Source organism: Melanostigma gelatinosum (assembly GCF_949748355.1).
Source record: "Melanostigma gelatinosum genome assembly, chromosome: 8".
NCBI classification, from domain to species: domain Eukaryota; kingdom Metazoa; phylum Chordata; class Actinopteri; order Perciformes; family Zoarcidae; genus Melanostigma; species Melanostigma gelatinosum.
The window spans coordinates 18,294,405-18,314,113 of record NC_136641.1 but is presented as its reverse complement, the minus strand read 5'-3'; the positions used below and the strand labels follow the sequence as shown (position 1 = coordinate 18,314,113).

The 19,709-nt window shown below is 43.1% G+C and overlaps 2 protein-coding genes across 2 annotated transcripts; both read left to right on the top strand.

Moving 5' to 3' along the window:
• The first annotated feature begins 108 nt into the window (after positions 1 to 108).
• On the top strand, positions 109 to 11,001 carry tfcp2 (transcription factor CP2). Its single transcript, XM_079274123.1, has 16 exons — positions 109 to 417; positions 742 to 936; positions 2,740 to 2,891; positions 4,025 to 4,101; positions 4,246 to 4,351; positions 4,615 to 4,721; positions 5,026 to 5,178; positions 5,301 to 5,411; positions 5,680 to 5,768; positions 5,937 to 5,985; positions 7,453 to 7,546; positions 7,947 to 8,037; positions 8,140 to 8,246; positions 9,276 to 9,418; positions 9,638 to 9,689; positions 9,805 to 11,001. Exons 2-16 carry the CDS (start codon positions 815 to 817, stop codon positions 9,840 to 9,842), a joined length of 1,491 nt encoding a protein of 496 aa, XP_079130249.1. The 5' UTR covers positions 109 to 417; positions 742 to 814; the 3' UTR covers positions 9,843 to 11,001.
• A 521-nt stretch (positions 11,002 to 11,522) lies between these two features.
• Positions 11,523 to 19,415, top strand: csrnp2 (cysteine-serine-rich nuclear protein 2). Its single transcript, XM_079272840.1, has 5 exons — positions 11,523 to 12,091; positions 13,731 to 13,903; positions 14,043 to 14,305; positions 15,185 to 15,481; positions 16,526 to 19,415. Exons 2-5 carry the CDS (start codon positions 13,744 to 13,746, stop codon positions 17,441 to 17,443), a joined length of 1,638 nt encoding a protein of 545 aa, XP_079128966.1. The 5' UTR covers positions 11,523 to 12,091; positions 13,731 to 13,743; the 3' UTR covers positions 17,444 to 19,415.
• Positions 19,416 to 19,709: the final 294 nt, after the last annotated feature.

The window sequence follows — 19,709 nt, the reverse complement described above, 5'->3', positions numbered from 1 at the left end:
AACCTCGTGTTTTACCTGACATGACCGATCGGTGGCGGTAATGAGCGCCAGCGTTCTTTGCTAGCACTGTGACATAATAACACGAAGAAGAGAGAAACGGAAATTACGATAGCTCCTGTCCCTAACGAAGCTAGATAAACAAACAAAAGCAAGACATTTTATCACATAAATGTAGCAGTCTGAGCTAATTTTGACGCGTCTCTATGTATAGATATGTCTATCGGTAACAACTTGTTCCCGTGAATCCTCAATAAGTGAGGCAAAGAAGAGCTAGCATTATTATAGCTAAGTTAGCTGGCAGGTTGTCGCTAACTGTGGTTAGCTCGTCATGTTTATTTTAGTGCTGGGGCGAAGGAGCGCGACATGATGGCATGAAATTGTGGCACTGTTAGCAAGTAGCTATCCTCTCGCTTAAAGGTACGTGATGTTTCTTTAATTTGGTGACGTTATTTCACTAAATATAAAGTAAAAATAGCATCGCTTTACACAGGTTGTTTTAATTTTAACAGCGCATCAGTGCACGGTGGCACAACACGTTAACGATTACGTCCACCTCAGCAGCTCTGCATTGTTCAGCATAACAACCTGTTAGTTGACTGCTAGTTGATTCCTGTCTCCTGTTTTTTTGTTGGATGTGTTCTTCGGTTAAACATCCACATGTTGCTCTATTTTTTACGATTTTTAAAGTTAGAGCCACGTTCAATTAAAAACAAACTTCTTATTTCACTTTCTCCACTAAAGATTGGAAGGTTGTGGGAAACTTGGCGCAAGTTTGAACCGTAGCTGCACTCCGAAAGATCTGCTAATCGTCACCATGGCGTGGGCTCTGAAGCTGCCTCTCACGGATGAGGTGATCGAGTCCGGACTGGTCCAGGACTTTGATGCCAGTCTGTCGGGCATTGGCCAGGAGCTCGGGGCTGGGGCATACAGCATGAGGTACTGTACGAGCCCTGCTCTTTAGGTCTGTTGTTGGACATTAATAGTGCTGCACATCGATATTCATATAAATCTAACCCCAAAGTGAATCCTCCTTTAGTCATCACCATCTAAAGTTTGTGAAACTATTACCTTCTTAAGATTTCGATATCAGCTGTGTTTGTTTTCACTTGACCTAAAGCTGAATTTGCTTCCTAGTTTGTTTTTCTATTATTTATTTTTTTCATTCAAAATCCCATCATTTGCAGAGAACATATTTGGTCACTTTTACATGGAATTAATTGGAGATTCTATATAAAGGTATTTTATTTATTTTCGGTCTCCTCAAATGTGGTTTTATGACTGTGCAGTGTTTCACATTGTCTCTCAGACAGGCTCAGACCCCTTCACTTTTTCATCTTTTTATGAAGCAGCCATATCCTAAAATCCATGTCAATCATCACTCAATGACTACAATGAAAAAGCAAGAATGGGATTTTAAATTTATTTTATTTTGAATTTGCAAATTTATTGAAAATAATAAAAACTGAAATATCACATTGACATAAATATTCAGACCCTTTGCTATAACATCTTTGAGATGTTTCCACACATTGATTGAAGACGACCTGTTTTCCAGCATTGGTAACACTTGGAAAAATATTGGATTGTCGGATTCCATTCTTTTCCAATTTTTGTAAAATATAATAACAAAGAAATTCAACTGTTCTTTTTTTTTTATGATTTATGGCATTATAACTGGCTTAAACTGCACACAAGACATTTTGAGTTGCCATGGTTGTGTTGTTTCCATAGAGGAACAGGACTTATTGCAATGAAAATCAAGGCGACAGAGAGTAAAATGTGACTTCAACTGCTTGGGGTTCAGAGTGTTAAGAGAGGTGATGACAAAAGACCCCGATGGTCTCTCTGGCTGAGCTCCAGAGATCCTGTGGGGAGAAACCTCAGAAGCAAAATCCACGATCCTGACTTTACATTAGAGTGGACAGACCAGTGAAAACCTGGAAAACTGTCTCCAATCTCTAAATCCAGGTGTGCAGAGCTTGTTGTGTCATACCCAAGAAGACTTGAGGCTGTAATCGCAGCCAAAGGTGCTTTAACTAAGCACTGAGTCAAGGTGTCTGAATAATTAATGTCAAAGTGATATTTTAGTTTTATGTTCTTTATATATCTATCTGCTGTATGTGAAGCCCTGCACTTAGTGACGACTGAATGGAAAATTAATCACCACATGCAGATGCACTGCAAAGCTTAGTGACTATCGGATAACGAACACTCTTTGATGATATTTGAGTGTGGGCATTAGATTTATCCTATCACTATGCAGCATACTCCTGATACTTCAATATAAATATATCTGCAACAGCAGGTTTTTTTGTGGGGGCTTTTTCAAGAGGTTAAAGTCCAAATAGACATTTATGACTTCTGCTCAGTTTTTCATGAAGGCAGTTATGTGTAATACATTTAGGGTTTCACTGACTCAAGTGCTTTGCTTTGCTGGACAGAGATCCCTCTCTTTTGTGCCCTTTCTTGACTGGTTAAGTGCTCTGTTAAATGATACTGTGCCAGCTGCAAAGTGCATGCTTGTTCCTGAAATTCTTCTGTTGAGAGGAGCTATGAGATACTAACTTGGTATTTAGTAGTGTTGGTGCCCTAGTTGCCTCCAATATAACTAATGAACTGTAAAGCTGAGGAACACAATAAACCGAGCATTCAGCCTCCAGTGTTGTCCATTGAATGTGTCCCACAGTTTCGGGGGAGGGAGCTCACCAACAGCGTTGTTCTTTTGTCTCTGCTCTCCAGTGACGTGCTGGCCCTCCCTATCTTCAAACAGGAGGAGTCCAACCTGCCTCCAGACAGCGACAACAAGATCCTTCCCTTTCAGTATGTTCTGTGTGCAGCTACCTCGCCAGCCGTTAAACTACACGATGAAACACTCACCTACCTCAACCAAGGTCAGCGTCGGGATCCCTGCCACACTGCACTTTAGCAGTAAATGTATCAATTTCAAGGGCTAATTCACAAAAGGATAGTATGGTTTTAGCGGTGGCTAACCCTGTACAAATATGACAAAAACAAACCGTGTGATTCTCAAAGCACCCGTTCAGGGTGAAATGCACCCCTAAATGTGCTGCCAAGCCAAAAGTGCTCCTCTGCTATCGCAATCATTTAAATGAGGTAATATGCATACAATTAGTGTAAAATAGGCCCCTTTCTGTGCAAATGGGCCTCATTGCGAAAATAGTCCAATTCACAAAGACCAGTGCTAATAGCAGCACGCAGTTACAGTGAAGTTATTCGCCTCTTTAGAAAGCTGGTGGTAACTGAAGCGCTAAGATTAGTTATTTTGGGATGCAGCGACAGAATGCAAAGGCAGTTGTGCCATAAATGCATACAACTTACTAACGTGTCGTTTCTGCTGCGCTGGGATCGCTGCAGTTATTAAATTGCATCTCTTATGGGCCGACCCTAATCGACTCAATGTTCCTGGCTCAGGCTGATTGCAGCCCCTCACAGCCGACGCATTGGCCTCAAGTGCACTTATACTTTGCAACATGGATAATTGAAATCACACACAAAAAAAGGGCAATTGCACTCGGCTGCAAAAGTTAATGGCCATGTTTTAATTTTATTGTCATTAGTGTAATATCTTTTAGAATAATACTTTAAAACGAGTAGATCGCAAATGGTACACAATTCATGGTGCTATCGGCGGCCGCTAACCATTCTTTATGAATTCGTCCCTCAGTTGCCTTTTGACATATTAAATCTAGATATTCTATTACCTGGTTGGTTGTTTATCTTCACGGACAAATTTAATGAGAGTGGAAATTAGGGGTAGGGTGGGGAAATCAAAATGGAAATATTTTACAATGTGTTCTGTTTTTAATACACTGGCACCGACATAGTGATGCAATCTTTTCTGGGCATTCAGCCTGTTTGTTAATTTGACTTGTGAAAGTCATTTCGGGGTATATTGTGAAATATGTGACATGTATGTAAATTATGCATTATTGTGATTAGTATAGCTACACTGGTTGGATTTCAATTGTGAATGTTCCTTCACGATCTGGATTTGTCATTGCAGGGCAGTCCTATGAAATTAGAATGCTTGACAATCGTAAAATTGGGGAACTTCCGGAAATCACTGATAAAATGGTGAAGGTAAGAATCGGACACGTACAGACATTGCAACATATTTGCACAGGACTGCTGGGACGAACCAGTATTCACATATTAGCTTCAGCAGCATTAACACGACCTGCCTAATTCTTTCCAAAAAAAACAATGAATCTCATAAAATTTCAGAGCATCATCCGTGTGGTGTTTCATGACAGACGTCTTCAGTACACGGAGCACCAGCAGCTGGAGGGCTGGCGCTGGAACAGGCCCGGAGATCGCATCCTCGACCTGGGTGAGCACTAAATAACACAATGCCGGTCTACTTTGATGGCTCCAGAAGGTTCTGGCTCTTATCTAATGTATTGGATTTGTGTGTGGAAGGATTTGTTGCTGTGCTGCCTTGTATGCATGTTAACCATCCAGTAGTTTTGGGATGATTTCAGGATGTTGACTGAACTATAAGTGCAGGGTTTAGACAATGGCAGTATGATGGAGAGGATTGTGTGCGTCAAGAAGTCTTTTGATAACAGCCTGTTTTACGTTGATCCGTTGCAGATATCCCCATGTCCGTCGGCATAATCGACCCCCGGGCTAACCCTACTCAGCTTAACACTGTGGAGTTCCTTTGGGACCCATCAAAAAGAACCTCAGTTTTTATCCAGGTAGCATGACGGACAACACTTCTGTATTCCTTAATGACTTTCATTCATTAAAAAGACGACGTCGGTAATCTGAGGCAATTTGAATCACTTTGGCATCACAGAGCTAAGCTTGTTAACATGTAGTGTGCTCATTCAGTTCACTTGACATTTTGCACAAACAGAATAATGTCATTCTGCAGGCAGTAATTACTAATACAGTTTTGCCTGTTTTTTAATTTTTAATTTGATTTAACTGACCTGAGTCTTCTGTTTTTTGTCGTCATTCCTGTACAGATTTAAATTGGATATTCCTTTCCTTTTTTAGGTACACTGCATCAGCACAGAATTCACCATGCGCAAGCATGGAGGGGAAAAGGGCGTCCCTTTCCGAATCCAGATAGACACGTTTAAGGAGAACGAGAATGAAGAGTACACAGAACACCTCCACTCGGCCTCCTGCCAGTTCAAAGTCTTCAAGGTGAGGGGAAAGAGAGAGAGAGAGAGGCTAAAAGTGACAGAAAAAAGCATTGATGTACAGCAATGCAAACATTTTGTTATGTATGACCACCACCTAAATGACTCTCACATGACCCGTTTCAGCCTAAAGGTGCGGACAGAAAGCAGAAGACTGACAGGGAGAAGATGGAGAAGAGGGCGCCACAGGAAAAAGAAAAGTATCAGCCCTCCTATGAAACCACAATCCTGACAGAGGTTAGCATATTGCTAATGTCTTAAAGGGATGCGTGATTAGATAAAGAGAAAAGTCATCAAACAGACCCTGCTGCAGTCCAAAGGGACTCTGATACCTGGAAACACTATCACTGTTGTCCACAGGGACCGCCAAAATCAACACAAGATGAGAAGTTCTTGTTGTAGCTTTAAATGTAAGAGAAAGCTGCAGCTGGTAACTGGTGGCAGCAGACATTTATTTCTGAAGTTATTCGGAGGCAACAATAACAAAAGTGTGGTTCCCTTGCAGTGCTGTCCCTGGCCGGAGGTCACATACGTCCCCAACTCCCCGTCTCCTGGCTTCAACAGCACCCCCAACAGCTTCCCAGTGCTAGAAGGGTACGAGTGTTTCTCAGAACCTGCCAATGCTTCATGATTAGTGCTGCTTGAATTGAATCAACCATGGAATCCACATAGTAGTTGAGTGGTTTTGGTTGGTGAGGAACACGCGTGATGTTTAGATTCTAACGAGGTACATTTTTCATCCCTTTTTTTTTTTTTTTTTAGAAATGGATCGCCGACCCACCAGCCTGAGCCTGTGGTTCAGGTAGCAGATGTAAGTACACGTGCATATTCACTGCCCGGCTACCTCCCTGAAACACTGACTATTAACATTGACAAATGCAAAGCTAGTAGATTCTCTGAGGCGCTTTGAAAGCATAACAAAAACAAAGGTGCCCAACCCTCCTCAAGGTGTGAGATATAATAATGATAAACCAAAAATACACCTTCAGCTCTCATTCATCTGGACTCTTTTCTATGTGCTACTGGGAACCAGCCAATGATTCAATGCCGTAAGAGACAACTGGTACATGCCGTAAATTTTGGCAGATGTCTAGCTGATCTGTTATGCTTTAGTGACTTGCACCTATTCGAAGATGAAGATGTTATGATGGGTGGGTGGGTGATGTCACTCAAGTAGGATTAGTATTGTTTGATAAATGTTTTAGAATGAAAGAATGTTTTACAAATAAAAAAATCAAAGCCGCAGGCAGCAGCGGGCGGATTTCGGGCTTCACAAAGCTGAGCAAAGTCCCTTCGGTTGGTTTAATTCTGAAGGACTGAGACCTCTCGCATACTTGTTTCATCATGACAGTGTTTGCAGCATTTCAGCCTGATTTGCGCCAGGACCGTCCACACGTTTAGAACTAGTGGCGCCCCTTATTCAAAATAGCTTTACTCATTCCATTCAACACTTCCATGAAACCTAGCCTGCGAGTATGTTTTGATTAGACAAAGCAATTGTGATGTGCGACGTGTTGTGTAATTATTTTTTTTTGTTTAATTTGTAGCCCCACCTAGTGGTCAATTTGAATTCAACTCTCAGGGTGTGTTTCAGGTGCTCTTGATTGGACCAGTGGTTTTTATATAATTTCATCAGTCAAATTCATCTGTAACTTGTTTATTGGCAACTGAATTACTCTCAACATATGGAGCGGTAGGGAGGCGAAGAGGGAGTCTGTAACCATAGCTGTGTGTGTGTGTGTGTGTGTGTGTATATATATATATATATATATATATATATATATATATATATATATATATATATATATATATATATATATATACACACACATATACACACACACATTTACACACACATACATACATACATACACACACACAATGATTTAGGAGGCGCTGGATTATTTACACATGAGCATATGTGTATCATTAATATGATAACAAGGTTTCATTTTTTTAAATCAACTTATTGTCAATACCGATATATCATGACACTTCTACTCTGCACAAATAAAAGTGTTGGATTATGTTTGCCCACATTATAAATGAACTCCATAGATTCAGGCTGATTGATATTAAGTCAAATCTGTGTTTCCATGTGTCTTGTTGATTTTAAATGTTTTCTTCAGTGGAGGTAAAACAGTATGGCATGAGGTCATTTTAGAAAATGACAGTAACTTCATACACGACTTGTTAAAACTAACTCTGAGACTAACTCCTTCGAGACTGTTGCAATTAACTGTTTTATTCTGGGTTGTGTGTTTTTTTTTCTCCTCAGAATTTGTTACCCACAGCAACACCACAGGATGCACAACAGTGGCTCTTAAGAAACCGCTTCTCACCCTTCTCTCGGCTCTTCACCAACTTCTCAGGTAGGTAACGGCTTTTAAGTACAGACTTGCAAATGAACACTTGTTCCTTGTAGTTTTACTTGGGCCCTCAAAACAGCTGGACTGAAGCCCCTGTTCATGGGCTCTGGTCATTTGTCACAACAGCAGTTGGACCCTTTTCTTAATATTTCTATATCAACATGACGCAATGCAGTGCTGTCTTCTTTAACACAAAGGCCACAGGCGTGAGGTAAAACATGCACAAAGAGAAGTTCCATGCCCTTTGTGTGATTAATCTTTTACATGCGTCTAAGACGCGTTATTTTTTTATAATTTTGCTGCACATGTTGCAACTGCTGGAGCCCCTGAAACAAACTTGTTGTGTAATTCTGAGAGGGAAGGGTTTTATGCTCTTCAGCAAGGTCTTGTTTCCGTGTACCAGGGACAGATCTGTTGAAGCTGACCAGGGAGGATGTCATTCAGATCTGTGGGCCAGCTGATGGTATCAGACTCTTCAATGCACTGAAGGGACGGTGGGTCTTCTTTAATCGACTCCCATCTTTCAAACTGTCAACTTCCTAATATATCAAGAATGAAAGGTTTATTATTTTCCTCTCTGTGGACGCTGTTGACAGGGTGGTGCGCCCGAGGCTGACCATTTACGTCTGCCAGGAGTCTCAGCAGGCGAGGGAGCAGCAACCCAAACATGAAAACGGAGACGCTGCCGCCAACACTTTCTTTGGTCAGTGCCTGTTCCACATCAACATGTCAAACACTGGAATAATAAAATAAAACAAAATTGTTGAGAATATCCTCAAACGCATGAAACAATTTGACAATATCTTGTCTGATATGCAGCCATTGATTTAACGATGTTTCACACTGCCCCTCACCGTCATCACTTTGAAACAGCTGTTGCCAAAAACTGACATTTTATCTTGAATTTCCTGTTGCTGACATTTGAAGTCATACTTAATCGTTTTAACAAATATTGGAAATATTTGCCTTCTTTCTGAGAGTTAAATGGGAAGATCGATACCAATCTGATATCTGGACAGTAAATTTGAATCTTAATTCCAATTCTTACAGTCCTGTCATCACATTTAACCAACTGAGGCCGTGTAAATAGAGATATTTGGGCGTCAAAAGTGCAATAACTGAGGAAGAAATGTGATATCCTAACATAAAAATAACCACATAAGGAAGAATAAAGTAGTGAATTGACAAATATTTCCTCCACACGGCTCTGAACAGGGCGATAGCTGCCAATCACATCTGAGAAGCTCATGGTTATTATAGGTGGACAATTGACAACAAACCCCACAAAATATCAGAAAATGGCGACGCAGCAGTGAGACCAACTTGATGTTTTTAAACTTTTTTTTTGTACAGACAAAACAAACCGGATTCATTATATAACTTGTTAATTATTGAACTTAAGATGTGCAGGTATGCAGATTCTGTTACCTTTGAACAGAGCTACACTCACTATTTACAAGCTTGCTGGCTGTAGCTTCATGCTTCCCACACAGTCATGATAATGGATCTTGTCATCCAACTCATGGCACGAAAAACAAATATGCGCATTCCCCAAAATGTCAAACTATTCCTTTTAGTTTAAATGTATCTCTAGCTCCTCCTCAGGTATACACTGTTGGCTGTATCAGCACTTTCGCTTTAGTTTGCACTGTTAGCTGTGGGCCACCGGCTCGCTACACATACTTGTGTGAGAAGTTAAAATTTGTGTTCTTGTACCTGCTTTTCTCTGCAGTATATCACGCCATTTACCTGGAGGAGCTCACATCTGCTGAGCTGACGGAGAAGCTCGCTCAGCTCTTCAACATCTCACCCAGGCAGATAAATCAGATCTTCAAACAGGGTCCCACCGGCATCCACGTGCTGGTCAGTGACGATGTAAGTAACCCTGCTGCTCACTGCCTGTAAGCTGGGTATACACTGCACCATTTCAGAGAAAAGGCACTTCAACTGTGCGAGAGCCTGACGACGGCCGAGCAACGTTTCTGAAATTTCTTCACATTTCAGTCCCAGGTGATGCAAAACCTGGGGCACACGCTTGTAAACAACTTTAGCTTGTTTCCCTCCTACATTAAACATGTACACTCTTTTTAACAGATGATTCAGAACTTCCAGGATGAAGTATGTTTCGTTTTGGACACAATGAAAGGTATTTGAGTGTGGCATTAATGTGTTTCTATATTTAACGTGGAGCCTGGATGAACTTATCCTTGCAAGTTTATTTATACCGCCCTCCCCTGCTATGCTTTTCTTTTCCTCTCCAGATGACACGGACGATGGCTACCACATCATCTTGAAGTGAATACTGCGCAGGAGAGTAGCGCTGTTCTCTTCTTTAGACCCGATCCAGTCAGCCCCTCTAGAGCTTCATATTCTTCGCTGTTCCTGGAATACGTGGGGACGCCCCCGAGAAACGTCTTGAGGCTGCTCGGAGGACCGTGTGACTGAAGCACCTGACCCTCTCCTCACTACCTTATTGTCTTACTTATGAGGTAGTGACTGTTACCACAGTGAAGTGAAGAATCTCCTTGTCGCCCTGCCGTTGTCTCCCTTAAGTGGCTGCGTTTTCCTTGGTTGCTTATGTCTTGTGAAAGACGTGTTCAGCACTACAGCGGCCATCACTGCTTATTTGTTAGCTGAGCGTCTGGTGTGCCAAAGCTCTGTGCTTCAGAAACAGTTTGTCATCTCTTTAAAAACCAACAACCAAATATGCAAAATAGAATACTATTCACAGCGACAAAAAACGACATCAAGTTACTCTGACAGTACTTGACTTTCAGCCTGCCATGCAGCGTGATTGCTCCTCTTCATGCTAGGTTGAGCTTACTGAGATCCACTGAAGCCAGTCTGCAAGAAACGCGGTATAGCAAACACAATCGCACACATCAAAGAACCCCGAGAGGCATCAACTCAGTAATCAGGACATTAAGGGGAAATGGTTGGAATCCAGCTGTACTCAATTACATCCGTTAGTCCTTTTGAAAGCGAACAATGTCAGTCTTTCGCTGGTTTGAAATGTTACTTTTGAGGAAGAAAAAGCTTTTTTCCGGACTCTCAAACAGTAAAATCCTTGTAGTTGGTGTAGAGCGCATACTGGCGCTTGTGGTTGTTACCTATGATGAAACACTGTCTGTGTTAGTAATCTCAGTGGCTGCACCAGCAAACTGTCTCCTGTCCACGTGTTTTAATCATTATTTGTAAATAGGTCATTATTTTTTAAATGTTTTCATAAGGAATGTGTTTCTTTGGCAGTTAAAATCATTGTTTTTGGACGTTGCCATATCCAAATACTACATGTAATTGAGCTGTTGGTCACATCAGAGCTGCATGTACGGAGATATGGTTAGTTTATGTTCAGTCCATTGTACTGCTTACATGAAATTTTAGATCCCAATTTTAGCCCCATATTGTCAGCATTATTAAAATGCTTACCTGTGTACTGGCCACCATCTGTTGTCTGTGTCCTTGAGGTGCTTGCAAAAAATAAAACTTTTTTTGTTTCACTATCGTAAATGTTCGTAATCTCCTCAGGGTAAAAAAAAAAAAGGAGGGTCATAATTTTCTTAATATTATTAAAAGCACATCTTTTCCTTTACTGGACAGACGTGATGGACATGCACATGTATGGAAACTGTGTCTTTAACACATTACATTCTGTACATCAGAGTGAGTCAGGTTTATGTTAAATACCATTAATATCAAGATGCTTTCGAGTTTTACACGTCTGTTTCTGAGCAATATGAACAAAGAAGCAAGAAAGAAAAGAAAAAGTCACTTCATTTCCCAGCATGCTCCGGGGCAGGGCATGCCTGTGATGTCACAATAAGTATATATACGGCTTCAGGGAAGAATTTCTTCCTCCATTGTTACATTGTAACAAACGGGGGCGACAGCGAAACGGGGAGAAACGCGTCTTCTCGTTACAACATTTGCAACATTTTGACACCAATCGGAAGAGAAAAAAGCAGCCACATTCCGCGTTAATGCGAGACAACAGCGAAATAAGCACCGCCGACTGAACCCGCCCCGGCGAGAAAAGGAGGATAAACGAACACAGATGTCAGCGGATTTCTCCATCGCAAGCTAATTTTCTTTTTTTTTTTTACATCTGTAAGATAAGACATTCGGCTCATTTACATGATTCAGGTTGCACCGAAAATGTTGGGAAGTGAATCGCATATGACGTTCCCCTCTTTCTTCAGTCGGTCCTTTAAATAGATAGGCATGCAACATTTACATAAAACACGCAGGTCTAACAGACAGCCCCTGCTTTCTCTCTCCGCGACATATCGGTGTGCAGAACAATGAGCATGGAGCCCAAGTAGCCGAATTTAGTCCGATTTAAGGGTTGCACATTGACAGTCACGCAAGCTTTCGGCCAGATTACTTTGGGGAACCGTTGCACCACGGTTGCAGTCTGGATACTCTGTTTTGACACCAAAAAAAAAAGAAGCAGCTCACAGGGCGTTGAAAGATTGACGTGCAGCTAACATTGGAAAAGGGAAACTACCTACGAGTTGGTTGGAATAAGGGTCCCTGTTTCTGCCCCAGGTAAGAGAGTTTAGTATTTCATTAGAGGTTTGCCATTGTGTGTGTGTAAACCTGGTAAACTGGAAAGAGAGGGCGGTTGAGCTGTTGCCTATTAGACTAATAATATTCAACCTCCCCAACACAGTCAGTCGCTGCATGTACACAGTTTACCAAATACCTCACCGACACTGCACATCCCTGAAGGTGACACACGTTGTACTATGAAGTCACAATGGTGTGTAAGCGTGCTATTCAACTAAGTCCTTAAAGGAACAGGAGTCTGATCTCCACAAGGGAAATGAGCCTGCCATCAAAATTCAGCCCCCTGCTCTATTTGCCCTATTAATGTTGGGAGTCCCCAGGTGGAACAAATGGTTCACATTCATGCTTTAAGCATAATAGCATCTCGACTGAACATTTAAGACATTGCAGCCTCTTCAGATGTGTTAAATAAAACATAAGCGAGAAAAAAAAAACTAATTCCAAAGAGGAACATGGATGAAAAATCCACATAAAAACTGAATTTGTGTGCAGTTTCAATGATTTTGCACAGGGCACAACACATCTACCCTATGCATCAACACATTCATGATAACACGGGTGATCTTATCATTTTAGTTTCAGTTATCACATCCTATTTTTTATTTTTTGACTTGTTCACACATCCCAGTAAAATCGCCACGTCTGCAGCAGTTGTTTCATTATTCACCGTAAGCTCCTGGATCCGTCTCTATGTGACATCTTAACAACATTGTCTCTCTATTACGCTTAAGGACAAACTACACTGTACGATAGCATACAAATGTTACATATTAGTCATTTTTAAGGCTGGATTTGTTCTTCGGTATCATGGAAAATGCAGAATTCGGAGTTGTCCCACTTAGGAATGAAGATGCTGCCCGTTGCTGTCAGAAGCATGTGACGTGTTAACCCGGACCCAGTTAAAACTGTGTCTCATGCAGATGGAGAGTTGCATAGTGAACTAGTAATTACCTTTGAAAGCGCCTGATTCATAGACGATACTAATATGATGAGCTGGAGCCTGGGCACACTGTCTTTATGGCATGTCGTCATGATTTTTCATTTATTTGGATTGAAAGCACAAAAACATTGTGAAATGCAGTTTGACCACAGACCATAATATAACCTCCATTCACCTTGTTTGCCCTCAACCCACCGGTGAGATTGATCAGCCTCATCTTTCTGATTCACTCACATCGACCCCCATCTGCATCCTTCATAGCAGAACTACACGCGAGAGAGAGAGCGAGAAGCCATCGAGACCGTTTGCTTCGAGGCTCTGCGCGTTAACCATGCTTGCCTAGTTGCCATGGTGACGTTTTCTGGACTTGATGATTTCAAAGTAGAATTTCATGGGAGAGGGGGGGGGGGCAGAGGGAGGAAATGATGGAGCTGGAATACAGATGAAAGGAGCCCATTTAGCCTCTTTTTGTGTTTGTTTTGCCCATTTTATTAGTCGTTGCGAGTCTCTTTGTGAGTTTTATGTCTCTTTGTGGTCATTTTGAGTCTCTTCCTGGCTCTCTTTGAGTGATATTTTGTGGTTGAAGGCCCTGACACCTTGAGCCCCCCCCCCCCCCCCCCCCCGGGCCTGTACCCAGTAAGCCCATTCAGTAATCCACTCACGCCTCTGTGCCCTCAGACACCAAGTTTCCATGGAGGCAGGTTCGTCCCTCAGCCTCAAACGAAGATATGAAGAGGTGGACCACAGCTCTCCATTCTCCACACCGAAAGACTCCGACGATGACATCTCCAGCAGCGACAGCGCTGATAGCTGCGACAGCCTCAACCCCCCTTCCAGCACTGCATTTACCCGTAAGGAACAGCAGGAGACAAACGTTAAAGGCAATACACTCTAAAACACACTCAAACAATTCATTAGCAAACGTATTTAATTACTCATGTGTAACATTGCATACCAAATGTCTCTCCACCCCCTTTTGCCCCACTTCAGCCACCTCCATCCTCAGACAGCACAAGCCGTCACCGGGGGGGAAACGGGTACGTTTTGATGTGGTGACGGTGTATTACTTCCCTCGGCGGCAGGGATTCACCAGCGTGCCCAGCCAAGGGGGCAGCTCTCTGGGCATGGCCCATCACCACTCCTCCATCAGGCACTACACGCTGGGCGAGTTCGCCCGCGAACAGGAAACAAGCCACCGGCACACGTTACGCCAGCACCTGCGCCAAGAGAAGCTCAACGCCCGCAAGATGAAGGTACCGGTAGATGTTTCAAGTAAATCAAGGTATCTTGTTTTGGGTCCCAATGGCACACATAACAATGGCCGCTGCTCTGACCATCCTGCTACGTTGATTTGAATGGGAATGTCCGTTCTTCTCCGATTTGATTTCTATGGGTAAAACCTGTTTCATGTTCCTCCTACCCCATTCATTATCTCAAGACTCCCCAGATTCACAGGTCACAGCCCCCAGGGTTGGACGCACTGGAATTAGCTCTGAAAAAAAAAACAGTAAAATGCTGCTTATGAATCAGTTACAAGGCCTAATATTCTGCAGAACAAGTACTTTATACTTATTTATTTTTACTGAAGTGGGATTTTGATTGAAGGACTGTCACTTTTAATCGAGTATTTGTTCATTGTAGCGTAAGATCTGAGGTGAACTTCAATATTCTACACATTGGCAGCTGTGTTGTAATCTTTATTTCACATTATTCTCTCTCAATCACATTCACTCTCCTTTTAAACTGCTGTGTGGACATTTGTCCATCAGTTTACTTGTAACTGGAAAAGTTTGAAAAGACAAATAAGTAGATTCATGTTTTTGTCACTTTTACCCACGAAAACAAGTGCTGCATACATGGCACCGTGCAAAAGAATTTCCAAAGAGCTGCAGTTTTGGTTGAGTCATCCTTATTTCAGACCAAATACAGCCACTGCCCTTTAAATGATGGCTCTGCTTGCAAAATGCACTTCCTTGCTTTTCCCCAACATTGTCCATTTCAACGGTTCAGTATGAAATGATGAAGCTGTTTTTGAAGTCCTCGGGATAACTGTGATGCACTTGAGCTTCAAATAGGGATTTCAGTCTCTCGTTGTCTCAAGCTCACACTCCTACACCGACTGTCGTCCACAGCTGACGAGGAACGGCACGGTGGAGTGCGCTCAGGCGGACCTGCTGACTCTGGAGGACGTATCGGACGAGGACCTCGACGTGGACGGGGTGGAGGTGGACGACTGTTTCTTCCTTCAGCCGCTGCCCACAAAGCGCCGCCGAGCCCTCCTGCGGGCCTCCGGCATCGCCCGCATAGACGCCCGGGAGAAAGCTGAGCTCAGAACCATCCGCCTCTCGCGGGAGGAATGCGGCTGCGACTGCCGCTTGTACTGCGACCCTCGCCACTGTGGCTGCAGCCAGGCTGGCATTAAGTGCCAGGTAAGGGTTGTTGGCTTGTCTGTGTGCGTGTGCAGAAAGCAGAGAGCCGCTGTGCAGTTTGCCGAGGATCAAATGAGTCTTCAATGCTCAATACAATGTGTGCCCTGAGAGCCATACCTAAAGGACCGTCTGTGCGTGTGCACTGTAGTCTTGACCAAGTTTCCATTTGGTAAAATAAATCAGCCATCATTCGGTATTTTTCTTATTCAAAAATTGTGAATGTAGTATTCAAAGTATTTCCGTATGATAGAGGGCTGCAGCAAATATGATGCATTGAGATTGAATCTTTCAGAGTGCTGGAGGGACGACATGTTTTTGTCGACCAAACAACTCATTCCTGCAGCACTCCATTGATCGATGCAGCGAAATCTGCAGAATTTATATATCAACGCATCAATGCAGTGAATCAATTAATAATCAATTTCATCATCGTCATCATCTATTTGTACAGGCTCATTTCAAGTCACTGATTTTAAAGATGATAAACAAAATTGTCAAAGCATTTTGACGCATTCAGAATATTAAGATGCTTTGTGCATATGTCTATGTGCATGACGGTTTCCATAAACAATTATTAAATAAAATATATGATTTCATATTTGTTAAAAATGAAAGAATATATTCCATGAAAGGCTGTATCTCTCCCTCTATTGTTCAGAGCTGCACCATTTAAAAACAAATAATTTGCAACTATTCTGATGATTCATTTGATGGTTCAAATGTTGTCAAATGTTTTGACAACATTGCAAATAATCGTTAGGTACGGCCCAGGCATTGTTGATGTTGTTAATAGTGGCACACCTGTTAGAACAATTATCAAGTTGTTTGAGATTAGAAGAAGTTAGCTTTTTAACTTTGTGAATTATCTTTCTCCATCTCGACCCGACTTACTACACAGTAACCAGATATTCTCTCTCTCTCTTATCTCTGTGTCATCTGTCTTTGTCCTTTGCACATACAGCTCATATGCCGCTTATCTAAATGAGTCAGTGACGTGTTCGCCTTGTTGACTGGAAGTGAAATGACCGTGGCTTTCATCCCCAGGTGGATCGAATGTCATTCCCGTGTGGCTGCTCTCGGGATGGCTGCGGCAACGTAGCGGGCCGCATCGAGTTCAACCCTCTACGTGTCAGAACTCACTACCTGCACACCATCATGAAGCTGGACCTGGAGAAAAGGAGGATGCTGATACAAGGTACAGGGGACCAGTACGCTGAATCTGACCAGATGTCCTCCCCCTCCTCCACTTGCCCCACTTCTCCGGACCTGTCCTCGGCCGCGGGCCTGGACTCTGAGCTGGAGGAGAGCGAGGTGCAGACGCTGGTGGAGGTTCAGGATCTCCTGGCAGAGCAGGACATTCTGGAGCGGGAAAACGAGACAGCCGTGTTGCACCTGCAGAGCGCGGAGGAGCAGGAGAGAAGGGAGAGGGAGGAGGCGGCGGGGGAGTCAGTGCAGCAGGAGCTGGGCGCTGGAGGGCTCGCGGAGCAGCGTCTCTGCCTCCTGCCTGGTGCTTTGGGAGGGGAGCCGCCCGAGCAGGCGGCGGTGCCGGGTGTGGCGCAGGTCCTCCTGCAGGGGCCGTTCCCCACGGGGGCCACGGTCCTCTGCATCACTGACAACCAGGAGGAGAGTCCCTCTGACCTCCTCAAAGACTCCACGTCTCTGCTCTACTATCAGCTCAGTCCCATAGAGCCTGGAGACTTTGAGACCCCGCCCAGAGATTCAGGAGGAGACAACCGGAAACAAGGAGGAGGAGAGGAGGAGTCAAGGCATGATAAGCCTGAAGAGATCAACTGCAGGCAGAGTTTAGGCAAGTCTGTGACCAATGTGATTCTGTGCTCAGGGGAATGCATGGCAGCAGTGGAGGAGAGGCCCTCGAGTCCGCAGCAGAGCCTCCCCGAAATGCAGTGCCAACGGGAGTCGTGCTTGGAGGGAGAAGTAAATCCACCGCCTCCTGAAGTTTAGTTCTAGCTTCTCTGCAGATATTTTGCACAATAGCTTCATCTAAGATGAAAAAAAGACGGAAAAAAAATACACGTTTCACATTTATTACTGCTATCATCAAGAATTATCACAGGTTGCAATCTCTCGTAGTGACTGTCGTTGAATTATGTGGAGCACGAGGTCAAGTATTACAATACACGAGGGAAGGGGGGATGCTGAAAGCACATACAGATCACTCCCCAGAAGTAATATGGATGCAGTTACAAGGCAACAGTGAAGGTAATTCTCTTGGAGGGTGATGAATGCGGCCTTAATGGAAAAAAACAACATGAAAACACTTGTGTGTAGGAGTCATATGTCGATGAGAAAGTACAGCAAGTAGGGCTTTGTTAATTTCCAACGTAGCGAACAGAAAAACACAATGTATGAATGCTGACATAAGCCTTTTGTTTGATGATGTATAACACTTATCAACACGAAACACTTAGCTGGTAAATTCAGGGTTCGGCAGTTAAGGGTCGCGAGGTTGCCTTTGGCGGCCATTTTGAGGAATTTGAAACCAATTCTTAAGCTGTAAAAAATAAGGATAACAAACAGCCAAACGTGCACCCACGAATACACATTTGTTCATAATATTTGTTGAATTTGTGATATTCAAATATTGCTGTTACAGTCAGAACCACTTTGCAAGCGCACAGTCATCTCTTTAAGAGACGACGATTGACTGTGAAAAGTCTGACGAACCCATCTACATCACTGATGAGTTATTAAACTGATGAGGACCAGATGAACCTGAACGAAAAACAAAAAGGCAATTTGTGGAGCCTTGGCAGCCGAAGCATCCCAGCATCTTTGAGCTGGACCGAGAATTATACTGCAAAGCATGAAGTCCACTAACTCGCAAACATACTGAGGGTGGAGGCTGCGAGAGCCGGCGCACCCATTGGTGCCATTGATGAACCGCCATTCGCAAGATTTTCATTATTAAGCTGACGTGTAACTTCATCGTATCTTCTACTCAAAACATCAAATATGGCAACCATATTTCCAGCTTCGGTAACCAAAAAGCTGATGCCTGGTTGCCAGCCTGGCAACCGCTTTCACAGTTAGTGTTGAGCCCTGTAATTCAGAAACCTACTGGCTCACTTTCCACTGCGGCAAACGTGTGCCATCAAGCCAAATGAAGGCCTCTGATCGGATCATCTGTTGAAAATAGACCTAATAATCCTGGAAATACTTGTTTTTGTGTACTGTATATGTGTTTGCAATGTGCAAGACAGAGCCGAGGTTGCTGCTTTTTTTTTCTATCTGCACGCACATTGTGAACTGAGGGCCGCGGGTGTCGTGGCTCTGCTGTAATGAAGGTAAACCAACACAGAGCGGCAGACTAACACTGGCCTGAGTGGTTGCTCTTGCTCACCTCGGGCTGCTTGTGCAAATGCAGTCAAATCTGTCAACAACCTAGTTTACCTGTAGTTACAATGCCTACGATATGACTTGTCATTTCTTTGAGTAACGTGTCTTTTGTGGATTAGATACTGTCAGTTTGAAGTCCTCACAGTCTTTGTTGTCTTTGAGTGAAAGGAAACCTCTTTCACGGGCTACTGCTACACTGTACAACCTTGTAGTCTGCCATGTTGTGATGAAATGCCAGAATAGATCTTCCGAGTCCTCTCCTTTTTGAATAAGTTATACTGTAAGGAAGAGATGAATCAAGTCAAAGTCATGGGGAAATAGCATTTAAAGAGTCAAAGAAAGTAGTTCTACAAAATGATGTGATGTTAATAATTTGTATATTTTATGTTTAACCTGTACAGTGTGTGTGTACTTTACATTAGTGTGTCTTAAGAGAGAGAGAGAAGGTTGCGTGTGCATCTGTCTGTGTGTGCATGTACATGTGTATGCACTGTATTATGGGGAGGGGGAGTATATTAGTGAGGATACATATTTTATTCCTGAAAGGTGCTGATGTTACAGATTTACAATCCACTGTTGTGTTTCCCCCCCCCCCCCCCCCCCCCCTCGTGAGAAAATATGATTTTCACGGAGACGCTTCTTGATGACTGATGTGTTGGAGAGCAAAAGCTACACCGCACTGCACATCATTCATGTGGCGACTCTGGAACGAGGTGTGTGTAAAGGCAACATTTCCTGTCTTTAAATGTCTTTTTTTTAAATATATTGTCTGATTAATACTGATCTGCGTAACTTCTTCTTACACAAAATCAGTTCTTTTGTTTTGCTGCCTAAAATTGCAGCTGTTGCTTTTGGGCCGTCCGAACACACG